Genomic DNA, 23831 nt, shown 5'->3' with positions numbered 1-23831 from the left:
TCAGCCCTAGAAGATCAACCTCCTCTACGAGCTAACTTGACCCCTCCGTCTCCCTTCATGTAGCCCTTGTGCACTAGAGAAAAATCAACCCCTAGATAATTCAGCCTCCCTCCAAAACTCAACCCTCCCCTTCAACGATTTGGCCTCTCTCTCCTAGACTTGGCCTCCCTGAAATTTGCTCCCAAAATTTCCTTGTTGCAATCCTTTTCCCTTCTCTTCAATCCTAGAGTCTCTCACTCCTTGAGAAAATCACTCTCTCAACAATAGCAATGTAATGTGTCTTCATCCTCTCCCATAGGTTTTCTTTATAATTTCTCTAATCCCTAATCTCCAAAGTGATAGACGAATAAGATTAAATCCCAACCTTCTTAGATCAACGGTGGAGATTAGATCTAAGTCACTTAAATAATTAATTATTTATCCTTAGAAAAACATTAGCCCAAAGTCAACATTAATTAAATAATTAATCAATGTACTTTTTCCTAAGTTAAAACTTAGGAAGGAGATCATATTAGTTGCTCCTCTCGAACAACCACCTAAAGAGAACTTCTTCTCTTGCATGCAAGACACAAGTCCATGCAAAAGACCTTTCGAAGCTATAAAATCAACAAGCACACCTTATCTATAAGACATTTCTTGCTCAAAAATCCCTAGCTTCAATTTGTGTTATTGGATTAGCATTTACATTTTTTTATGGAATTCAATCAAAGGTTTATGGATGCATCTTTATTTTGCTGCAAGTGCATTGATTAAATCATAAGATTGATATGCTTTGGACACCTCACTAATTTGCACTAATAATTGTTCAAATAATCAATATTGCACCAAATCCTTTCAAACAAGTCAACATCTAATCCAATCCATACTCCCATTCATACTAAACGATAAGCTTAGGATTAGCAATAGTGAATGCATCTTTATTTTGCTGCAAGTGCATTGATTAAATCATATGATTGATATGCTTTGGACACCTCACTAATTTGCACTAATAATTGTTCAAATAATCAATATTGCACCAGATCCTTTCAAACAAGTCAACATCTAATCCAATCCATACTCCCATTCATACTAAACGATAAGCTTAGGATTAGCAATAGTGAATCTTCCCTAAGGATAGGAAATCATACCTAAACCTAGAAGTGAGGGTCGAGGTTACCAAGTTGATAGTGTGTGGCTTGCCTAGTAGTTTCCTTAGGTTCTCCCCATGGTGAGGTTGGGACATTTTCTCTGGAGAAAATGCAAGTGATAACAGGCAGTATTCATCAACTAAGCTTCTAGCAGAATCTTTGGGGAATTATTTTTTGAGATTTTGATGCTAAAAGAAGTGCATTCAAATCAGTATACAAATTATCTTTCAATAAGTTAGATAAGTATTAAGATAGAGAAATGAGAAAAACGTTACAAGGCTCCCATTTTTTTCATATAGCCCAATATCCTCCAACTTATAGTGTCAAACTCAGTCGTACCTTCATATTATCATTGTCTCATAAGGTTTCAGCGTTATTATATGTAATATCCCCAATTTTAATTTTCTATTTGAGGGGATTGATTAATGGAGTCTATTGGGGAGGTGCTAAGCATAGCACAATTTTATAATTTGGGCATTGGAGACATTTTTGGCGTATGGGACTTAGGAGAAATAGAAAATTATAGCTCTAGTGGAATGTGGGGGCCATAAGAGAAGGAAATTTGACCCAATGGAGCAATTCGCACTAGTGAGAAGAGAGAGAGAAAGGAAGGGCTACGAATTAGTGGAAGGTGGGAACCACTAAGGGATAGAGGGCCAACAATTATAAATAGAGCTTGGAGGCCTCCATTTGGTATTTTTTGATCATTTGACAATTTAATATTAGTTCTCTTGAGCTGCTTAGCCAAGACAACCGTGTTGTTCAACACAAGGAATTCATGCGCGAGAATTCCACCCTCATTTCGCAGAACTTCGAGTGTCTCCCTAGTGAGGCAATTGAGGAGCTTAGTTTAGAGTTTCCATTGGGCACATTTACAATCATTTCCTTCAACTGGAGCGAGTTTCCCTTGGATGCAAAAGAGAAATTGTGGCTCTTGGGAGCCCCAGCAAAAAGGGGAATTTGGTCTAGCCAATTAATAGAGAATCCTTCCATAAAGAGGGTTGGAGTTTCTTGTCAATTTACAGGGCTTTTGGTGAGGTGTTTGGCAGAGTTGAGCTGCCAGTTAGAGGTCCACGCACAAATTGGGGTCACCAGAGCACGTTGGACTCAACCCAAACCCTTTATGGGTTTTTGTGAGTATTATGAGACGAGCCTAGGAATAATTTTGCAGAATTTTTGGGCACTCCTCAGGGCTAAATTCCTAGCTGCATTCAGTAGTCAGCAGCAGAAATTGTTGGAGGACACAGTTATTTCGGGGACCATTTCCACCACTTGGGTTTGCGAGATATTTTTGGGTTTTGTTAAGCTAGTGGAGTAGTGCATGTGGCTAATTTCTCTGAATTTTTGGGGCAGTTTGGAGGGCTAAATCAATAGTTCCTTTGCAGCGACAGCAGCGTTTTTTCTGGGTGGACATAGATTTGGTAGTAGAGTCATTTCCAACATTTGGGTACCATCATATTCATCTGGGATCTTGCCTTGCTTGCTATAGCAAGCCCAGATTCTTTTGTTCCTACTCATTGTACTCTATCTGATTAATTTAATAAAAAGGCTCAGCGTTTTGGGTGTTCTTTCTGGCGTAATCTGGTATTTCTTTGTCTGCACAATCTTTATTGCATGTTTATGATTTCACTATTGTTATCACTTAATACTTCCATTAGGAATATTACATTATATTATGTAGTTTCAATTTCTTATCATGTGCATTTTGTGAATGAGCATAACAAGCACATCTCTTCTCAAAAATGGCAACCACCATTCTAGCCATTGCACTTGTACAGTGTTTTTCACCGTTGTTGCATTAGCAGAAATTGGTTTTCACTAAACCTTGTGCCTCTTTTAAATGTTAATCATATATTGCATTTGTTTTCAACAAAATCCAAATCAGTGTGATCACAGCAACCTACTCTTGTTTTTCCATGCATATTCCCCACAAGGTCAAGGTATAGTGAATTGGGTTTCAAACTGATAGACCTTCGCGAAGATCTTGCTCACTGACTCAAGAAGCCTCACACCACAAAAGTGAAAAGATGACAAACCAAGAAATCCCATCAAGTGGTTTCTACAGCAAGCCCTCGAGTAACAAGGAAAAATATGAGGAATCATTTCACCCAAATCTTCTAATGACTACCAACAATGAAAAAGGTGTTGAAGTTTCTAAGTCTACCAGTTAGAAACCCTACATGCACTTTACTAATTTATTCCTACCTACTTGTTCCATTACTTAACAAGTTATTTACAATGTAAATACTGAAAAATAAACACTAGTGCATGCTCAACATATTACAGATCATCAACTGAAGGAAACAGAAACAAGCACACAAAATGACACCGTTATTTTTGGACCAATGTCCCTGGAAAAACGCAATGCGGGAAAACCGGTGCAGCGATCTGAGGGTTTTCTTATTAAGCAATTTCAGAGTACAATCTAGGTGCCAAATCCGGCTTACCAAATAGAGAATTTCCTTGGCAGTAGTACCTCTCAGTTTGAGACAAATGTCCCCGCTAAAACCCCGAATAAACCCTCTAGCAGCTCCTCGGTTCCAATCTGCCCCAGAAACCCCAACGTCTGCCTTTCTGGACTACGTCAACATCTCTCTTCCCAGCGTTGGCCCTACGTCACCCTGAATGGGCCTACGTTAGCCTCAGGAGGCCCTGCGTCAGCGTTCTGGCCCTCTGCGTCAGCAACACTGGCCCCTCTCAAGCACTGCGCAGCTCCTAGCTGCCTCTGCGTGGCCTTGCGTGAGCCCTGGCTGCTACTGCGTCACTCTCTCTGGCTCCTACGTTGATCTCTCAGCACTATAGAACAGAAAACTTAAGATACGCAGAAATTTATATATATAAATATTTTATTAAATAGATGAATTACAGATGATGATTGTTTACAATGGGTTGCCTGGCTTATATACCGCCATGGGCACCCTTTGGGAAAGGGCATGATCTTATGATCGTGCCCTTTCGTCTAATTAAAATTAAAATTAAATAATAACCTAAAATTAACTAATTTTTTACATAACATTGCCTTCCTCTCGAAAGAATGCTTTGTCCTCAAAGCATACGTAACGATGGATGTTGTTGACAAAATGCTTCATTCTCCCAAGAAGCTTCTTCTTCGGGCAAGTCCTTCCACTTGATCAGATATTCCTTGATAGTACGATAACGAAGCTTTCTTTCTCTAGTAGACAAAATACCTTCTGGTTCTAAAATGACTCTTCCCTCATCATCTAGGGATGGAAGTGTTGTTTGCATTGTTTGATTGTTACCTAGTGCCCTTTTAAGGCAAGATACATGGAAGACGTTGTGAACACGACTTGTCTCTGGAAGGCTTAAGCCATACGCAACTTGGCTAATCTTTTTGTTGATCTGATAAGGTCCATAAAACTTTGGTGCCAATTTGTTTTTTCCTTTCTGTTTTAATTGTTTGTATGGTTGGAGCTTAACAAATACCCATTCTCCAACTTCAAACTCTCTTTCGGTTCTGTTACAGTCTGCTTGTTGCTTCATACAATTCCTCGCATTATTCAGGTTTTCTTTTAATATTTGGACGATTTTTTGGGTTTCTTCTAATTGATCTTTAACAGCAGGTAGATTTGTTTGGACAATAGCTAGGTCTTTCCATTTCGGGGGTTCATACCCATATAGGGCTTGAAATGGCGTCATTTTTGCTGATGTATGATAAGTGGAATTATACCACCACTCAGCAAGATGTAACCATTGAGCCCATTTATTTTGTTTTTCTGTAACGTAGCAACATAGGTAGGCCTCCAAACATTTATTGACAACCTCTGTTTGGCCATCTGTTTGAAGGTGATAAGCGGAACTCATATTTAGGTAAGTTCCTATATGGTTCAACAATACCTTCCAGAAATTACCTTTGAACTTGGCATCTCTATCACTCACAATGACCTTCGGAAAACCGTGTAACTTATATATATTCTTGCAAAATATTTCAGCGATTTCTTTTGCTGAGTATGACTTCTTTATTGCCATAAAGTGAGCATATTTGGTGAGTCTGTCGACTACTACGAAAATCTTGTCCTTGCCTTCAAATACTGGTAATCCTTCGATAAAGTCCATTGAGATTTCTTCCCATTTCTGGTTTGGAACGTTTAAGGGGTGAAGTAATCCTGGTGTCGTAATATTTTCGCTTTTATTCCTTTGACATGTGTCACACTCTACTACATACTTCTGAATATCACGATTCATTCCCTTCCAAAAGGAAGATTGATGTGCATTGTAGTAAGTCTTAAAGAATCCTACGTATCCAGCTGACGGTGAGTCATGTAATTCCTTGAGTATCTTAAACTTAAACTTGGAATTTGTATTTAGATATATTCTTCCCTTATACCATAGGATATCATTCTTCCACTCAAATTTTGAGTTATTGGGAAGGTTATTGATTATTGTTGTTACTTCTGGATCCTTGGCATACTCACTTCGAATTTCGTTAAGCCACTCAGGAACAACAACCGACATTGCAAGTAGTGTTGGTTCTTCATCTTTCCTGGATAAGGCATCTGCTACTACATTGTCTTTACCTCTTTTATGTAGTATTTCCAAGTCAAAAGCGGCAATTTTTTCAATCCATTTTTGTTGTTCTTCGGAAAGTGTTTTTTGTTGAAGGAGATGTTGGAGACTGTTATGGTCTGTTCGAATAGAAAACTTACTTCCCAAAAGATATTGCCTCCACTTAGCTAGTGCGTGCATGATAGCGAGCATTTCTTTGTTGTATGTGGATTTGAGGCGTTCTCTTTTATTGAGCTTCCTACTTTCAAAAGCTATTGGATGTCCTTGTTGCATTAGTACTGCACCTATACCGAATCCAGAAGCATCACACTCAATGATAAATGGTTTAGAAAAATCTGGTGTTGCTAATACGGGAGCATTAGACATAATTTCTTTTAATTTTTCAAAACACCTTCCTGCTTCCTCATCCCATAGAAACGAATTCTTCTTTAAAAGATTTGTTAGAGGTGCAGTTATATGTGCATAGTTTTTAATAAACCTTCGGTAATATCCCGTCAAACCTAAGAACCCTCTTAGCTTGGATATATTAACAGGTTTGGTCCATTCTTTTATAGCTTTGATTTTGTTAGGGTCCACCTTTACACCTTCATGGGATATAATGTGTCCAAGGTATTCTACTTCTTCCTTTCCGAAGGTGCATTTGGATTTTTTTGCGTAAAATTGGTGTTCTTTAAGTAGTGTAAGAACCTTATCCAAATGTTGCAAGTGCTCCTTCCAAGTTTTACTGTAAATTAGAATATCGTCAAAGAATACTAATACAAACTTTTTGAGATGTGGGCGAAATAATTCATTCATAGTTGCTTGAAACGTTGCTGGTGCATTGGTTAATCCAAACGGCATTACTTTAAATTCATAATGACCTTCGTGTGTTCGGAATGCGGTTTTTGGTATGTCTTCTAATCTTATTCTAATTTGATAGTAACCTGATCTTAGGTCCAATTTTGAGAAATACCTTGCGCCATGTAGCTCATCCAACATTTCGTCGATAAAGGGGATTGGAAACTTGTTTTTAATTGTTATTTTGTTTAATCCCCTATAGTCAATACATAGCCTGAATGACCCATCTTTCTTCCTTACCAACACCACTGGAGCAGCGTAAGGACTTTTACTTTTCGAGATGATTCCACACCTTAAGAGGTCTTGGATTAATCTCTCGATTTCTGTTTTTTGGTGATGTGGATATCGGTATGGCTTGATGTTAACCGGGTCTGATCCTGCCTTGACTTCTATTGTATGCTCAATTTAGCTATTAGGCGGCATCTTTAGAGGTAGGCCTTGAAATACTTCTTCATGTTTCCTAATTAGATCTTGTATCTCTGATGACTCTTCACTGGTCATATTTGCAGATAATATTTCTAACTGATGACATTGTACTACATAAGCAAGTGCTCCCCTTCAAATCATCTTCATCATCTGAGATGATGATACAATTTGATTTTCTGGTGCTTGGAACCCATGTAATTTGTACTTTTGACCTCCCCATTTGAATTTTATAAATTGTACTTGGTGGTTAGCGGCATAAGTACCTAAGGTTCGTAACCACTGGACACCTAAGACTACATCTACTCCTCCTAATGGTACTGTGAAAAACGAAGACTCTAAACTGAAGTCTTGAATTTGCAATTTAACCTTTTGACATTTCCCCACCTTCTCAATCCTCTTACCATCTGCTACCATTATCTTCATGTTTGGTAAGGGAAATGAAAAAATATTGAGTCTCTTGGCCATGGTTGCATCCAAAAAATTGTGTGTGTACCAGAGTCAATGAGAACCACCACGTTGTTCTTCTTAATGTGTCCCTTTAACTTTAGAGTCTGAGCTTGTGATATACCTGTCATAGCTGATAATGACACTTGCGGAATACTTTCGTCATCTAATTTTGGTGAGAATTCTGGGGCATCTCCTGTTTCTTCTATGTCAGAATCTTCACTGTTTGAATCATTGGTTGCTTCACAATTATATAGGTTTTTTGGTTCTTTTCCTTTTGCACACCTATGTTTGGGGTCCCACTTTTCACCACAGCGCTTGCATTTACCCTCCTTTATCCTTTGCGCTTCCACATTAGATTTTTCATCCTCACGACGATGTGGTGGAACATATCTTGTATTTTTTGCGTCCGCATCCTGAGGTGTTCTTCGTCTTGAATATGTTTTTTCGACTTTTGACCAAAATATTTGTTCGAATTTCTTTTCAGCTGTTTTTGCTTTTCGTCTTGCTACTTCTATTGATGAAATGTCATGCATCTCAAGTTCTACTTGTAAATGGGTTTTAAGTCCCGAGATGTATGACTGAATTAAATGAGATTCTGATAACCCAGGTACTCGAGTTACTAAGGTCTCCCATTCTTGAGTGTATTCATCCACACTTCCTTTTTGTCGTAATTTGATGAGTTTTGAAAAGAATTCTTCTTCTTTTACACCTTGAAATCTTTTAAAAAAAGCATCTTTAAATTTTCTCCAGCTAATGACGTGTGTTGTTTTTTTCCACCACATATACTAGTTATATGCTTCTCCTTCCATTTTCATGGATGCATGTCTGAGCTTTTCGTCATCGTCAGTGATGTCATATATCTCAAAGTATTCTTCTGCTTTATTTATCCATGCAACATTGTTTTTTTCGTTTCCATCGAATTTAGGCATCTCAACCTTTGCCCTCTTCTGGTATGCGGCTAATGGTTGAGCAAAAAAAGGGTGTTGATTAGTAAGGGTATCCCAAAGTTGCTTGTTTGTAAAGGTCGTGTTACTTGCTTCTTGGTGGGGTGTCGCTGATTTTCTTGGGGATTCAACCTTTTCATGAGAATCAGTTGACTTTGTTGAATCTGATGAGAGGTGTTCTTGATTCTCTTCACTTTCTTTTAATAGCTCTTCGGGTGTACAATTCGACCTTTTACACAGAAGTCTCAACATTGTTAAGGCATCTCTGATGTTTACTTCTGTTTGGACATGTTGATTTTCCATCTTTATCTCTATTCGATTTGTCGTATCTTGAAGATTTTTGATTTTGTCCGCTTGCTCCCCAAGCTTGCTCTCGAATTCATTTAATCTTTTATTGACCTCGTCGTGGTTGTTATTTATCTTATGCTCTGCGTCAACCAATTTTTTTTGGAAATCCGCCATTGTCATTGTCGACATCGAGCGGGTTTGCGGGGGCGTGTATTTATCTGCCAACTTAAGGTGTTTTTTTTTTAATTAAATTAAATTAATTTAATTAATATTTTTTTAATTATAAATTATAATAATTATAATTTATAATTATTAACCTTATATATATATATATATATATAGATATATCAATTAAAGTTATAAATTATATAACTTATAATTAAATTATATATAAATTAAAGTATGATATTCATATATTATAATTAAATCACGTTATAATTATTTTATATATATATCATAAACGTCAACTGGACAGTCACGTCTTTTCTTTTGATTGTTCTGAAACTTATCGAAATTTTTCTTTTATTAACTGGCCGCTACATGTGATAATCGGCCAAGCGAGTGAAGGGCGAGTCACGTCGTATGGTGAAGAAGTGTTTTTGTCGTGGGTAACTCGGCGTTCACCAGGGATACGATGGCTGCAAGAGAAAGGTTACTGGCGGAAGGCAGAACGGACGGGATAACTCTGGACAGCGAACGGATGTGGGTGGATATGTCAAGGACTGTGGACGGAAGTTCGAAGTTTGTTGGGACAGTGTGGGGTGGACACCAGGCGTTGACGCAGGTGGAATGCACGCCGGCAGACAGGAAGTAACGGGTAGCCAATGATGGTGCAGATGGGAGAAACGGTGGTTGCGTGCAAGGTGGTCACTGGTGACCTATGCAACGAAAATTGTCCAGAGGGTCGAACCCGCTCTGATACCAAATAGAACAGAAAACTTAAGATACGCAGAAATTTATATATATAAATATTTTATTAAAGAGATGAATTACAGATGATGATTGTTTACAATGGGTTGCCTAGCTTATATACCGCCATGGGCACCCTTTGGGAAAGGGCATGATCTTATGATCGTGCCCTTTCATCTAATTAAAATTAAAATTAAATAATAACCTAAAATTAACTAATTTTTTACATAACACACTATCTCTGCCTCTCTGTCTCTTTGTACTCAATGCCCCTCAGCTGCTCTCCCGATCATTGGTTTTATCTCTCTTAGCAAGCCACACTCTAGAGAATAGAATGATTGATCACTCTGGTGTGTTCTCCAAGTGACCCTCAAGCCTCCTCTTATACATTTCCTGTTGACATATCAACGGCCGAGATTAAGTCCCTAATCAATGGTTAAGATTAGATCTGGCTTGATCCATGTCTTTTGGACCACTCTAACACAGATTCATATTAATACACATTAATATTTTAATTTCCCTAAGTTTAGACTTAGGGACTCCATTAAAATATTAATTATTTTAATATCTCCTGATCTGTTTAGAATCTACCCAAACCCTTTCTGGGTATTGGAGATCTCATGTGCCCCAACCTCTCCACCAAATTTTGTGGCTAGAGCACATCCGATGCTACCACAAATCAACAAAAGGCACCTTCAACAAGCAATGATTTCAAAAGAACCACAACCTGAACTCTAATAATAGCCTGAAATCCGATCTTCTAGCCTAAATGATAAATCACTAAGGTAACTTTATTACATATGTAAGCCTTACATTCTAACTCCATTTAACCAACCCACAACTATCTCACAAGCTGCCCAGATACTTTTAAAGAATAAATGACCCTGCAACTTGTAACTAGTGGGGGGGGAAGAGCTAATCTTACACAAGCCAAAGACCCTCCAAACCTTGCCTAGGTCGAGGTAAGCAAGCCATGTCGCAAGAGGATTGGCCAAGGAGCAGCACACTCCAAGCAATGAACCACCCATTTAGGAGCAAGGATGATCTCTTGGGTAGCCACTATGCACATCAATCAAGCCTAACACACCTCCCCCTAAAATCCTTCAGCATGATACATACATCCCATGTTGACCATCAAAAGGCCCATTTCTATTTTTTGTTGGATATAAAGAGGAGCGGCAGCAATATGCAACATTCAACAAGACCGCATATGGAGAAGAACAAATTCAATTGCCACACCAAGAGCATACAGGTACACATTTATACAGCCAATGGGGCTTTGTACCCTTCGTCAATTTACTGACATTGGTGTGATTCCTATATGCCACTAGTAACTCTCACTTAGCATATTCTCTTACGCATTTTCCAATATACATTATAACACACTCCATTCCTGCATCATACAATGGATTCCTCTTTTTTACTTTTCTCATTCTCACTCACAAAGTCACGTAGCATACACCTTAGATATTTAATATCACCAAAGACTCCTAGGACAAAACCACCTAGAACACACAACTAATACATTTCAATATGTTCAACCCCAACAATAATGATGTCTGTTTTTAATTAAAAAAAGGAGTTCATGGTGTTGTTCACAAATGAGACTTCAGGAATGTCCCTTAATGGTTCCCTGTTTTTGGCAAGGGATAACAAAAAACATTCTGGAATGTCAGGAAACATCCTTGCAACAACAGGAATATGCTTTCTTATAATCAAAATATACCAAAAAGATCATTTCCCTACTATTAGTTCAGAAATAGGAAGAGAGTCTTACCACAAATTTCTGCAGACGCATTTGACTATCTGCATCAATAGCCTTCTTATCTTCATCAAAGAATTGGGAAGATGATATGGATTTTGCACCTGAAAACTTCCGTTGTGCCTCACCAGTTTCTTCAATCTGCTGAACACATAAAGTAAGCAAGATTATTACCCGGCAATAAACTCTCATATCGATACAACACATCATTTAGTCATGCCCTATAACAGAACAGGATGCACTACAATTTTTGTTTGGAATAATTTTAACCTGCAAGGAACACATATCCAACCAATATACTAAGCAATATAAATAAGCCCTTGTACCTGAGGTCTGGAGCGGTTGGAATTTCCAGATTTTCGACTCCCTGAAGTACTGAAATCAGAGAAGAAATCCACACCGGTGGATGGTGCCAAAACATGACCAGAGGAAGACAGACCATCTGAATTGAATGTTGATTGCTCTTCAGCATAAGTAAAACGAGATGTTCGAGGTGCTGACTGTGTTCCCACATTTGTTGCAACTGGTGGTTCAACAGGAAGCTCAGAAGGCTTTTGGTCATAAAGACTCTCATTTGGCTGCAAAACACTTTGCATGACTTAAAAATCTATTTACAGTCCTTGATAGCAGATAAATTCACAGTCCATAATGAAACAGTTTTTAGTGAATGTATGCATGGCTGAGGGCACCATTCAAATCACCAACATCACAGCAATATTTTAGCTAGCACATTTAAAAAATGCCAAAAGAAAATACAATGAAAATGAAGAAATTCATTATCTGAAAGGTCTTAAAAACTAGAGCAGTCCCAATCATTAAGAGGATCCCTTTCTCTAAATCAAATGCCATCATTAGGATAAACATATCATTGAACATTATGATTTTCAATACAGAACACACTCCAGCAGGGAATGTTGAAAACATATCTGAAACATCCTCTTACTTTATCCATGAGTCCAGAATCTAACCTTCGAAGTCAGTTTCTTTGCTCCTAAGCTACCCCCTGACTTTCCTCCATAAATTTTCTTCGTTCCAAAAGCTGTGGACTTTTTTGCAGCACTAACAACAGGTGGTCGTGAGGGAGCTGAAACAGGTGCTTTTGGCTGTTCCACAAAAGTATCTTCTGGAGTACCATTTGTGTCCTTGTACTCTGCAAAGTCCAGTACACTGGGAGAAGCCACTGCAGGGGGGGAATCAGGCAAGGTAGGTGACGATGATGGAATACTAGACAAACTCTTCCTCACTTCTTTTGCAAGAAGCTGCCTGTATAGCTCCGCTGCTCTTGATGTATATTTTGATTCAATCTTCCCACCTTCAGTCCAACCATGTTGCTTAAAGAATAATTGTGCACGGCCATTACCACCAAAGCTCATCAATTTCAACTGCTCCATGGTCCATGTATCGAGATTCGTAGACCTGTAAGCTTGTGACAACAGTAAGCATATAAATCATAGTTAACAAAAATGTTTTCTTTAAAATATATGCAGCACCAAAAATGTTATAATATACATCAACAAATACATACATTGTAAAACTCAGATCAAGACACAATTAAAATACTTGCATGTATGCCAAGTATAACATTTGTCCATGTACCGAGCTCCATACCCAGCAGACCTGCATTGACTTGGCATTGAGTAGTTAATACTTGCCATACATGCAAGTATTGGGCACTACTCACCATACAGTTGCAATTCACTACCAAGTATTAGATGTTCAATACTCCTCATGTTGATGTATTTATTACTGTAACGGTCATTGAACATACTAGATAGTATATAGTTTTAGAATAAGTGATAAATAGTAACTCAAATAAAATAGATAATAGACTCTTGCTTTTTTTTTTCTCCCATGATACTTTTGGTCTTCTTAACACCAGATTTGACTTTATAAAACACTATTCATGGATATCATTCAAGGTGAGCTCACTATTATAGAGTTCCCCAATCAGCATCAACAATTCATGAGTACATTACAGGGTGGATTGGTTAGTCGGTACACTAACACATCATCAACGGTTCATCGAGTGCCTTCCAGAGTTGGTGCATGGTTGCCTGACTTTATTATCCACGGATAGAAGGTTGAACAAAGAGCAGTAAAGTTACTTGCACATAGGTAAATGTTGAGGATATTGTTGGAATTTCTAAGTCTAACTGTTAGAAACCTTTCATATACTTACTGATTTATTCCTACCTGTTTGTTCTGTTAATTAACTAGTTATTTACCATGTAAACACAGGAAATAAATACAATTACATGCTCCACACATTACAAATCATCAACTGAAGGAAACAAAAACAAGCACACAAGCATTTTTGGACCAATGTCCCCAGAAAACCCAATGCGGGAAAACCAATGCAGCTATCTGAGGATTTTAATTATTATGCACTTTCTGAATACAATCTGGGTGCCCAAACCGGTTCACCCAACAGAAAATAATCTCGGCAGTAGTGCCTCTCTACTCGAAAGCAGATATTCTGGCTGAAACCTCAGATAAATACTCTGACAGCTTCCAGCTACAATCTGCCCCACGAAAACCCCAACATCTGCCTCTAGGGACTGCGTCAGCCCTTCCTGGCCCTGCGTCAGCACAGCGTCAGCCCAATAACCCTTGCGTCATCCTCTAGAGGCACTGCGTCAGCCTCTAGAGCATCTATGTCACCCACGCTGGCTCTCTGAGGAACAGCGCAGCTCTTGGCTGCCTCTGCGTCTGTGTAGACCCTAGCTGGCTTTGCGTGGCCTCTCGCTAGCTCTACGTCCCCCTCTCCCGGCCTCTGCGCTGATCCTCCCGGTACTGTCTCTCTGCCTCTTTGCTTCTGTATTCACTGCCCCTCGCTATTTATCATTGATTCTATCTCTCTTAGCAAACCCCGCTCTAGAGAATAGAATCACTGATCACTCTGGTGTATTCTCCAAGTGACCCTCAACCCTTCTGTTACACTTTTCTCGTTGACAGATCAACGACCAAGATTAAGGCCCTACTCAACTGCTAAGATTAGCTCTGGCTTGATCCATGACTTTTGGACCATTCTAACATAGTTTTATATTAATTCACATTAATATTTTAATTTCCATAAGTTTAGACTTAGGGTCTCTATTAAAAATATTTATTATTTTAATATCTCCCAAACTGTTTAGAATCTGCCCAAACCTTTCATGGGTATTGGAGATCTCGTGCCTTAGCTTTTCCACCAATTTTCGTGGCTAAAGCACATCCAATGCTACCCCAAATCAACAAATATATCCAACAAAGCAGTTGGCCCATACTTACACATTCAATCCAATAATCAAAGTGAGTATGGGAGGTCGAAAGCCCCAGGGGTGTGATGAATGTGAGTTTGTGGTGTCATTTTGCATGTTCTGATCATAGTTTTAGTCTTTTAGACACCCTTTGGCAAGATATGCACAGAGGACTGTTTCTAGGCAAATTTGATATAGGTTGCTTTTAGCAACTTCTATGTTTAGCCATTTTTGGAGAGTGGTTAGATTTCCAACAGGGTTTCATATTTGAGGACCAAGTTAGAGGATCTGCCTAGGGTATGAGTTTTATTGGAGTCTTAAGATGGGCTATGTCTCACAGTGCTATTTTTAGCAAGTGACTCAACATTTAGGGACCCATTATGGTGAGCACATCAATGTCAGGCTTCAGGCCATTCTGAGCACTTTGAATTTTCAAGAACCAGTTGCATTTTGGCAGTCTAAATTTAACTCAGTGGGTCTACATGTAGATAATGGCTACTTTTGGAGAATGTTGAACTCTAGGAGGATTTTATAAGACCAGACCTTATCTAAGGAGTGCTTGGCTTAGTGTAGCTCACCTTACTAATTTTAAAGTTTCTTCTTTCTAAACTTAACCTAGCTCATCATATCATTATTATTCCTCACATATCCCATAATGTAAGGCTTAATTTGAAGGGGTTCTTGTTGAAGAATGTGTAGCTATGGTCGGTCTTCATAATTATAATTGTACTTGATGAGAACAAAATTATTATTGTTTCTAGCATGTTTTTCATGCTTTTGATTTGGATAAAATGTATTTTTGGAAAGAAGAAAATTATTATTTATTTATATTTTCAAGTGGCTCCACCAGTGCTAAGTCAGATCACATGATGGCTAGTTGGCTTGCCTTGAAACTCTCTCATTCGAATCACATGATGGCTAGTTGGTTTGCCTAGAAACTCACTCATTCGGATCACATGATGACTATATAGAGAAGTTAATTCACTCTACTTTGTGTGCAATTGGAACACACATACCTTACTCATCTACTCTCCTATGTGAACTTTGAAGTTGTCTGAGATCTGTAAATCTACTCATTACATATATGATCTGAAATCAGTGATTAGCGATCTCCTCATTATACTTATGATCTGAAGTCAAAATTTTGAGATCTGCTCTTTATACTTATGATCTGAAGTCAGAAGTTTGAGATCTGCTCTTTATACTTATGATCTGAAGTCAGAGGTTCAAGATATGCTTATTATCATTGTGATCTGAAGGCTAATATCATTGTGATCAGAAGTCTGGTATTTGAGATCTGCTTATTATCATTGTGATCTGAACTCTGATACTCGAGATCTGCTTATTATCATTGTGATCTGAAGTCTGATATTCCAGATATGCTTATTATCATTATGATATGAAGTTTAGCATTCGAGATCTGCATATTATCATTGTGATCTGATGTCTGGTGTCCGAGATCAGACTATTATTATAGTGATCTGAAGTCTTGATCCGAGATCTGAGCCTACATCCAAGTTCTAATCTCACCGTGATACTATTCAAGGTCTGAGCTTCAAGAGGTCTATCATCCAAGCCTTGTCTTCAGAGATATGATGAGGGGATCAGCTTCGCGGTGGTGAACTTATTGGACACTTTATCGGACATGTTACCACTCAAACTAGCAGGGGAGCTGTTGTCGCGCGGATCGACACGGCAACCCTCAGACCGGAGGCTGTCACTCTGATCCCCGATCCCTCCGTTTAAGCCTGTCTCCCGCGGCTAAGGGGGGTAGACCCTACGAGGTGAAGGAGACCAACTGTCAACCAGTTGGTTTGGGAGACACGAAATGCTGAAATGATTTTATTAATTTGGTGGACCAGTGCCTTATGAGATTGATTTTTTGAACGATTACTTGCTAAACGATGTAAGAATATAGACCATAAACAGCAATCATTTATCATCAAACTTGAGCAATGCTTAAATATCCAGTAAAACCACAAAGTTCCTGCAATGATCAAATCTCGATAACGATATCTAGCAATTAAAAGAGATGAATGCTTTAAACAACCACACAATTATTGACTAGATACCATATGCAGCTAACCCTTAAGATGTGCAGACTTTCTTAAATCTCAGCATGAAAACATAGCATAATGATTTCCCGAGAAAGGCAGCTGACACCACAAAAAAAAATTATACCCTTTTTTTCTTTTTTTTTGAAATAAAATTTAAAAGAAAATGAATCTAAAACGCAACTTAGCTAAAAATAAAACTAAAACTTTAAAATTTAATTCTAACTAAGATCTAATTAACCTAAAAAATGTAACCAAAGCCGAATTTTTTTATTTTTTTTTTAATAAAATCTAAAAAAAAAAGTTAAAACTATCTAAACTAAATCTAAAGCTTAAAAAATAATAAAATTTAAGCTACGAAACCCCAAAATATTTAATTCTTAAACTAACAGCTATTTAGAACCTAAATAGTAACCTTAAACTTAAATCTAAAATTTAAATAACCTAAATACCATACAAAATCAAAAAAAAACAAAATGAAAGTCGATTTATATTTTTAATTTTTTTATTTAAGTTAGAACCTAAACGCATGAAAAGTAAAGGATGAAAGAAACTCACGCAATACCTTTTACCTTCTCAGAAACTGGATCGAAATTACCGTCTACGTACTGAAGGGAATAAGCCTGCTGCCGCGCGAATAAGTTTTGATGCCCACGCGAGTTTTAGAAGAATCAGAATACGATTTCAGGATATTACCTTCTACCTTTGGTAATGCAGAGAACCCGTCCGCGGCAGAAGAAATGCTGGACAGTGGAGCTCGATTCGGAAGGTTTTTAGGCACGGGATGGGCGTTATCCGAAAGCGATTCGCTCACCATGTAACACGCAGACAAATGGCACAGCAATGAAGACGCCAGGCGAAATGTAACCACGCCTTCAACGCAGACTTATTGTTACACAGTAATTTGTCACTGCCTTCCTGTCAGTCACCCTGCTGTGCCCAGAATTCACAATCACCAAGTTCCTGCTTCCTGAACTGGCCCAAAAACCCATTTTTCCAAAGTTTTGTTCATCAGCGCGTCTGTTCCTAAAATAACCGCGATGACTGGCGCCCTGTAGTGTATTCCGTGCGCTGCCAGCGCGGAAGGACATCACTTTTCCGCGATGGTCGACAGCGCGCCTTTCCCGTGTGCTTCCGCGCTGACATGACTGTCCCAGTTATTGAGACGCGGCGACAGCGCGACAGTTTCCTAATAATCCGCGCTGATCCAGTTTGGGCGAATTTGTTCAAACAGCCAGCCTTCCAGATAATTCCAGGCTTGGTTGTTAGCTTTGTGAATGTCGACTCCCTTCTATGGCATGTCTGTTCGACCCTTTCCAACAACTTCCCTTGAAGATAAGCTCTTCCTTCCACCCTTTTAGGAGACTCCTTCTCCTATATAAACTCTCACCATTACCATGAGCAGCTAGTTAGACATAGCTTGGAATAGCTTGGATTGTATAGAGCTTGTAGTGCTCAGATTGCTGCTACTATAGGTTTGGTGTGCTAGGTGTGGAAGTGAATGATTGCTTAGGGAAGGTTGTTTTGTGTTGCTTGTCATGTGAGAGAGAGTTGTTTTGTCTTGGGAGAATCATGCTCAAAGGTGAATGCTTGAGATACATGCTGACTGGCCCCTCCTGAGAAGGTTACCGACGTCAGAACATTTGGTTGTACTCTTCTCTATTCTGATTAATAATAGATGACTGCTATTATTGTTCCATTCTCATTTGTCTATGCTATGGTTAAATGTGAATTACATCTTTTCTGACCGATGTATGGTTGCTTTTACTAGATTTCACGCTTGCGTTTGTTTCCTCTTCGTGTGTGCAGGTATCTATTCGCGGAGATCGCGGAGGATTGTGACCAGCCGAAGCGAAGGAGCGAAGGCAACATCTCTTCGTCAAATGACAGCGCGGGAATCCAAGTAGGTGCTCTTTACCTCTTGATTAATCGTAATTAGGAACATGCATGGCAGCATTGTGTGATTGTTGCTAGACCCCTGCTGGGCTAGTAAGGATCGCCTCTATCCGTAGAGGGGATTTACCTCTCCAACAATTTGGCGACTCCACTGGGGATCAGCCTTTTTGTCTCTTGAGTCCACTTTTATGTTTGACATTGATTGGTCTTTTTTCCGAGTTTTCGGGATTGTCTCTTTGCTTATAAACTTTGTGGGTACTTCTGGGAAGTATTTTAATTGTTAAAGGACTCTTGCCTTTGGTTTGGGAAGTTTTTGTTTTGGCCTTGCTTGCTTTTTGCTCTCAGCGCGTTTTAATTCAGAACAGTCGCGCTGACATCGCGACCCTGTTCCTTTGGTATTCTTTCCATCGCGGCTGTACGTCTAACAGTCGCGCTGACCTCGTTTTCAGAGACAGCGCGCTTTATTCGTGTCCTTCCGCGCTGACATCGCGCCGCCACTTCTTTGTGATTTGTGTCATCGCGTCTGTGTGTTTTCTTTCCGCACTGACCTCGTTTTTATGAGACAGCGCGCTTTATCCCTGTCCTTCCGCGCTGACGTCGCAAAGTTGCTACAGGCCTTCTCCTATCAGCGCCGAGTTGCTGAAGGCTACCCGCGCTGATCCTGTAAAATTCATTTTTGACCAAATTGACCTCCTGAACCTCTTGCTGTGACTATCCCTTCTTCTCTCCACTTATTTTATGACTTGCTTTTCACTGTCTGAACTCTGAACTGCTTGGTTGCGGAGCTTGGTTCCATAGGGTTCCGTTTTTGTTCAGTTTTCTAATTTTGCAGATACCTTCCCTTTTGCTTTCGCTGCTTGGTTCGTGTTCCATCATGACTTTTATAGTTGCTGGACTGTGTTGAGTCTCTAATTGACTGGTTGTGACTCTCATCCTTCGGGTGTTTGCTTTTCTCCATTGATTTCGCACTCTAGCCCTAGGACATCTAGAGGCCGTGTGTGTGTCAAGCCTACCGTAGGAATCTTGTTTGCTTGTTTGGCCAGCCGATTTCAGATTTGTTTATGCACTTGTTCAGTGATTGTTCGAGTGTTTTGGTTTGTGTTTCCGAGTGGTTTTTCGCTTCCTCCTTGCTTGCAATCCTTGCTTGTCTTGCCGGGCTTAGATCACATAGCTCGTGCAGAATTTAGTTTTCCTTTGATTTGGAAGCTTTGGTTGAGTGTTTCGGGGACTTTGTGTGCTTTCATTAAGTAGTTTACTTGGTGTTCCGGTTCCTCCAAATTCATTTAGATGCTTTGTGCCATTGAAAGGAAATCAAGCTAGTAGCTTTGCTTTAAAAAATTGAAAAGGAAAAGAACATTTCATTGATTTGCATCTTCAAAAGAAAAAGTTTCCTTTCCTTGCTTTAGTTGCATTAAGTTGCTTGTTTGTTTATATTTGTTTTGTTTGGTCAAAATTCTTTGCCCTCTCATAGCTAGAATTCATCGAACAAAATGAAATTCTTTGGCATGTAGTTTGCATCCAGGTAATTGTGAGAGAACATACGATAGAGCTTGAAATCGAAACTTAATCTCAAGATCAACTGTAAAATGAACCAAATGAATCTAAAAACGCATTGGAACTAAACGCGAATATCTAGAGGTCTAGGTTAGAGACGTGTTCCGGCGTCTTTAAACATAGTCACTGTTGTTTCACATTAGGTTGGGTGATTCCTCCTTCTGTGACTCGATAGTGGTCTAACACGGACTGTGCTCCCACGTACCGTCGCGTATATAGGGAGACCCCATTAGGCTTTTATCCTTTATCCATAGGAAGCCGAGTCTGCCACCTTGTGAACCGTAACGCACCGAACACAGCATTCGGGAAGATTGACTGCAGTACGGAAAGTCCTTGGCTCTCATACGATTGCTGAGGTGTATAAGCAGTTTTACGTGTTGCTTGGTAAACCTTATACCTAGAGTCTCCAGAGCAGTCACTTTTGATCCTTTTCGGACTCCCTAAATGAAAAGGTGCCTGTGAGCGTCTTGTCACTTCGTGCTCATTAAACATTCGAAGGAGACTGGAGTCATCTTTTCGTCCTTTTCTCGAGTCCTGAAACATGAAAAGGTCAAGTTTGGTTCTTGTGTCTTAAAATTAATTTGGCCACGATAACATCACCTGGTTAGATCTTGTGTGCGTTAGTTTGAGTAAGTTTCGTTTTCGTTTGACCATGGCAACTTTTCCAGGATTCACTAACCCAGGTTCCCCCTCTGATGGGAATCCAGGACAATTCCCTCCTCTTGGGAATGTTGGTGCTCCGTATATGGCGACGTTGTCCCTACCAGGGTTAACTGTCGGGTTGCCTGTATGGTTGTTTCCAACCTCTTTGGTCCCTACCGTATCGGCTGTTAGTCCATCAGTCCCTCCACCCGAACAACATCACGTTGATCCTAAGGTGGATCTCTCCCCTTCGACGCCTACTTCTACGTCCTCCTCTTGTACTTCGCCTAGTGAAAGTCTCGATTCGCATAACCAGGTGGCTAAGAAGAAGAAGAAGAAGACCAAGAAGAAGAAGTCCCCTAAGGGAGAGCCTACACACACAGTCCCCCCCTCAAGTCCAGCTATCCCCTCCAGTATACCTGAAGTCGGGTCACCTTCTGCTCCTCCGCGGAAGGTCAAGTTTCCTTGTCGATTATGCAAGGAGGACCATCTCCTTCGTGATTGCCCTGGCATTCCCAGGGTATTAGAAGTTTGGTCTCACGATCCAGCCCGCCCTCCATCGTCCACTGATGATCATGGCGATGCTACCTCATCAGTTGGGAATGGTAAGGAGAAAGGGAAGCTTCGAATCCCCTGCCGACTTTGTGAAGGCAAACATCCCCTTCACCTTTGTCCACTCATGGATAAAGCCTCTGTTGTGTTGGAAAGTCTTGCTGCTCCTCCGAATCCATTTCCCGCTGGTTATCAGCGTCTTTCTACAGCTGTAGATCGCACCCCTGTTCACAAAGAGATCGCTTCAGACTCTCCTTTCGTCCAGGCCCCTCTTCCCGAACCTGGCTGTTCCCAGCCTGTTCCAAACCCGCCGTTGGCCGGAAAGGGTGTTGATTCGAGTTCACCTCCTCTCAACCACTCTGTTTCGGAAGAGCAAAATTCTCATGTTCTTCTCGTCTCCTCAGATTCTCCTGAACCTGATAAAGGTTCTCCTGAAACCTCTCCGGAGAATTTAGATTCGGTTCTTTCCGAGCAGGGGGGCAACCATATGGTTCCCCCACCAAGTAGTTCGGTCATCTCCTTTGATTGGAGTCGTTTGACTGCCCCTCCCCTTCCGTCCCATGTGCCTTTCTGGGTCACCGCCTATGCTTGCAATAAGGCGCTGCCCGGCACTGTGTTAGACGAAGGAGCATCGGTTAGTCTCATGCCCGTTACTACTTGGCGAGCTTTGGGTTCCCCATCGCTCGTACCTGTCGCACCGCATCTCACCGCGTTTGATGGAGGAACGAGTCAGCCATTAGGGATCCTCCCGAAGTTTCCTATTACTTTGGGGGGCAAGACTGTCTATATAGACGTCTCGGTTACCCAAGGTTCTTTAGACTTCAGTCTTCTCCTTGGTCGTGATTATGTGTATGCCATGGGAGCCCTTGTTTCTTCGCTTTTCCGTGTGGTTTGCTTTCCACACGATGGAAGAATAGTGGTGTTCGATCAATTATCGTTCGTTCGTCCACAAGCCCCTCCGACGCACTCGTCCATCCCTCCTGGTTTTCATCCACAAGTTGCATCTGCCTCGCCGCAAATCAACTACGTGGCCACCTACCCCATCCCTGTACCCAGTGATGACACCATCGTGCATAGTGTCCTGGGGGCATTAGGTCCTGATTTCCAAGATGTCGGCCTTCCCTCCGGAGCCACTTTCTTGGGGGCCTCCACTTCCCGTTCATTATGATGAAGTCTGGATGGAGCACAGTTCTTTTCCGGTGTCAAGCTCCTTAAAAAATGAAACTGGGTCTGGTCGGAGCATAGTTCGCTTTCCTGTGTCAAGCTCCTTAAAAAATCCAACTAGGTGTTCGAGCATAGTTCCTGATCTTGTGTCAAGCTCGTTAAAACATGAAACAAGGGTTATGAGGATAGTTCTTTACTGTGTCAACCTCATTAACAAAAAAATGAAACAACTCCCTTTTCAGATCGAGTCTTTGATTAAGATCTCGTAAAATCCCAGTCGAGTCTTTCCAAGATCTCGAAAGTGAACCTTCATTCCATCCACTTTGTCGAATGCAATGAAGCTTGGGGGGCATGTACCTCGATTTGCATTATTATGCTGGGGGCATGCGAACTTATAACAAGCATAGTTTTTCGTTTCAAGCTTGTGTAAACATGAAACCGAATCCAAGCAAAGTTCTCCACGGTTCAAGCTTGTGTAAAAATGAACCCATACCCGATTTACATCTTGTGATTGCCATTTTTATCCGCTGAATTCTGCTAGATGAGCCTTGGTTGTTTCATTCCATTGCTACCATCTCTTAGGCCGATCATATGCACTCACTTGGTTGTTTATCCTTTCCTGAGGAACCGCAGCGATGAGTGGTTTTATTAGCCAACCTCTTAACCATTACATGTTTTGAGCAGTTCCACCATTGCCGGAACCAGTTGCTACCCTTTATACCACTCGTTCCTCTAGGACGAGTCGCCTTTAAGCTCTTTTCTGACTCGTAAAATATGAAAAGATTGCCGAGTATTTTTCCCTTTTTGACTCGTTAAAGAGAATAAAAATGGAGGTCTGCTTTCAGCTCTTTTCTGACCGTTTAAAGATGAAAAGATTGCCGAGTCCCCCTCTCGACTCGTTAAAGAAATGAGAGGCGGTCGCCTTTAAAGCTCTTTTTTCGACCGTTTAAACTAAAAAGATTGCCGGGTGTTTGTCGTTTCGAACTCGTTATTGGCTCCAAAACGACGTACTTCTGACCGCTTTTTTACTTTTTCGGGTCGAAGTCACTATTTACGAAAAGTACTCCTCGATCGTAATGGTCGGGCGGTTCTTTCGAGCATTGTTTTATACTTTTTCGGGCTCGAGAGACACAACTTTACGAAAAAGGACCCCCCTGGAGTTTTCTTTTCCGCTGTCTTTTCAGACTCTCTAAACAGGAAAAGACGCCGAGTTCTTCCTTTGTCAGGCTCGTTAAAACTTAATGACATCGGACACCGTCGAAATGACGCTTTCCAAGCATATGTTATCCCCGTCAAGCTTGTCACCCAAAAATAATCGGGGTACCTGCCAGGAATGGTGGGGAAAATGGAACTATGATTACAGTCGTGTCGGCAGTACGTCGCTCTTGAACATGGCACTCCGCTGCTTCGTGTCTGGGCGGGGTCATCTCATCTTGTTTTCACTAGCCTCCATGGGTTTGGGTTAT

General features: G+C 40.4%; 1 protein-coding gene across 6 annotated transcripts in view; it reads right to left on the bottom strand.

Moving 5' to 3' along the window:
* The window catches only part of LOC149210822 (putative ADP-ribosylation factor GTPase-activating protein AGD8), a 299814-nt gene that overhangs the window by 159614 nt on the left and 116369 nt on the right, over positions 1-23831 (bottom strand). For 5 of the 6 annotated variants that reach the window (XR_016252963.1, XM_089396802.1, XM_089396805.1 and 2 more), the window contains 3 exons: positions 12233-12680; positions 11591-11842; positions 11280-11408 (listed from right to left, as the gene is read on the bottom strand). Coding sequence is in view for 5 of the 6 variants with exons in the window: in XM_089396802.1 (XP_089252928.1) it covers positions 11280-11408; positions 11591-11842; positions 12233-12680 (829 nt within the window). In the remaining variant the exon portion in view is untranslated. The remainder of the gene's footprint in view (positions 1-11279; positions 11409-11590; positions 11843-12232; positions 12681-23831) is intronic. The other variant, XM_089396803.1, reaches the window with a different exon arrangement.

This window comes from Pinus tabuliformis, chromosome 1_2 (assembly GCF_031772625.1).
Source record: "Pinus tabuliformis cultivar Carrire ecotype Pingquan chromosome 1_2, CPIR1, whole genome shotgun sequence".
Classification (NCBI taxonomy): domain Eukaryota; kingdom Viridiplantae; phylum Streptophyta; class Pinopsida; order Pinales; family Pinaceae; genus Pinus; species Pinus tabuliformis.
Note: the sequence above shows the minus strand (reverse complement) of the source record. Positions and strands in the feature narration are given on the sequence as shown.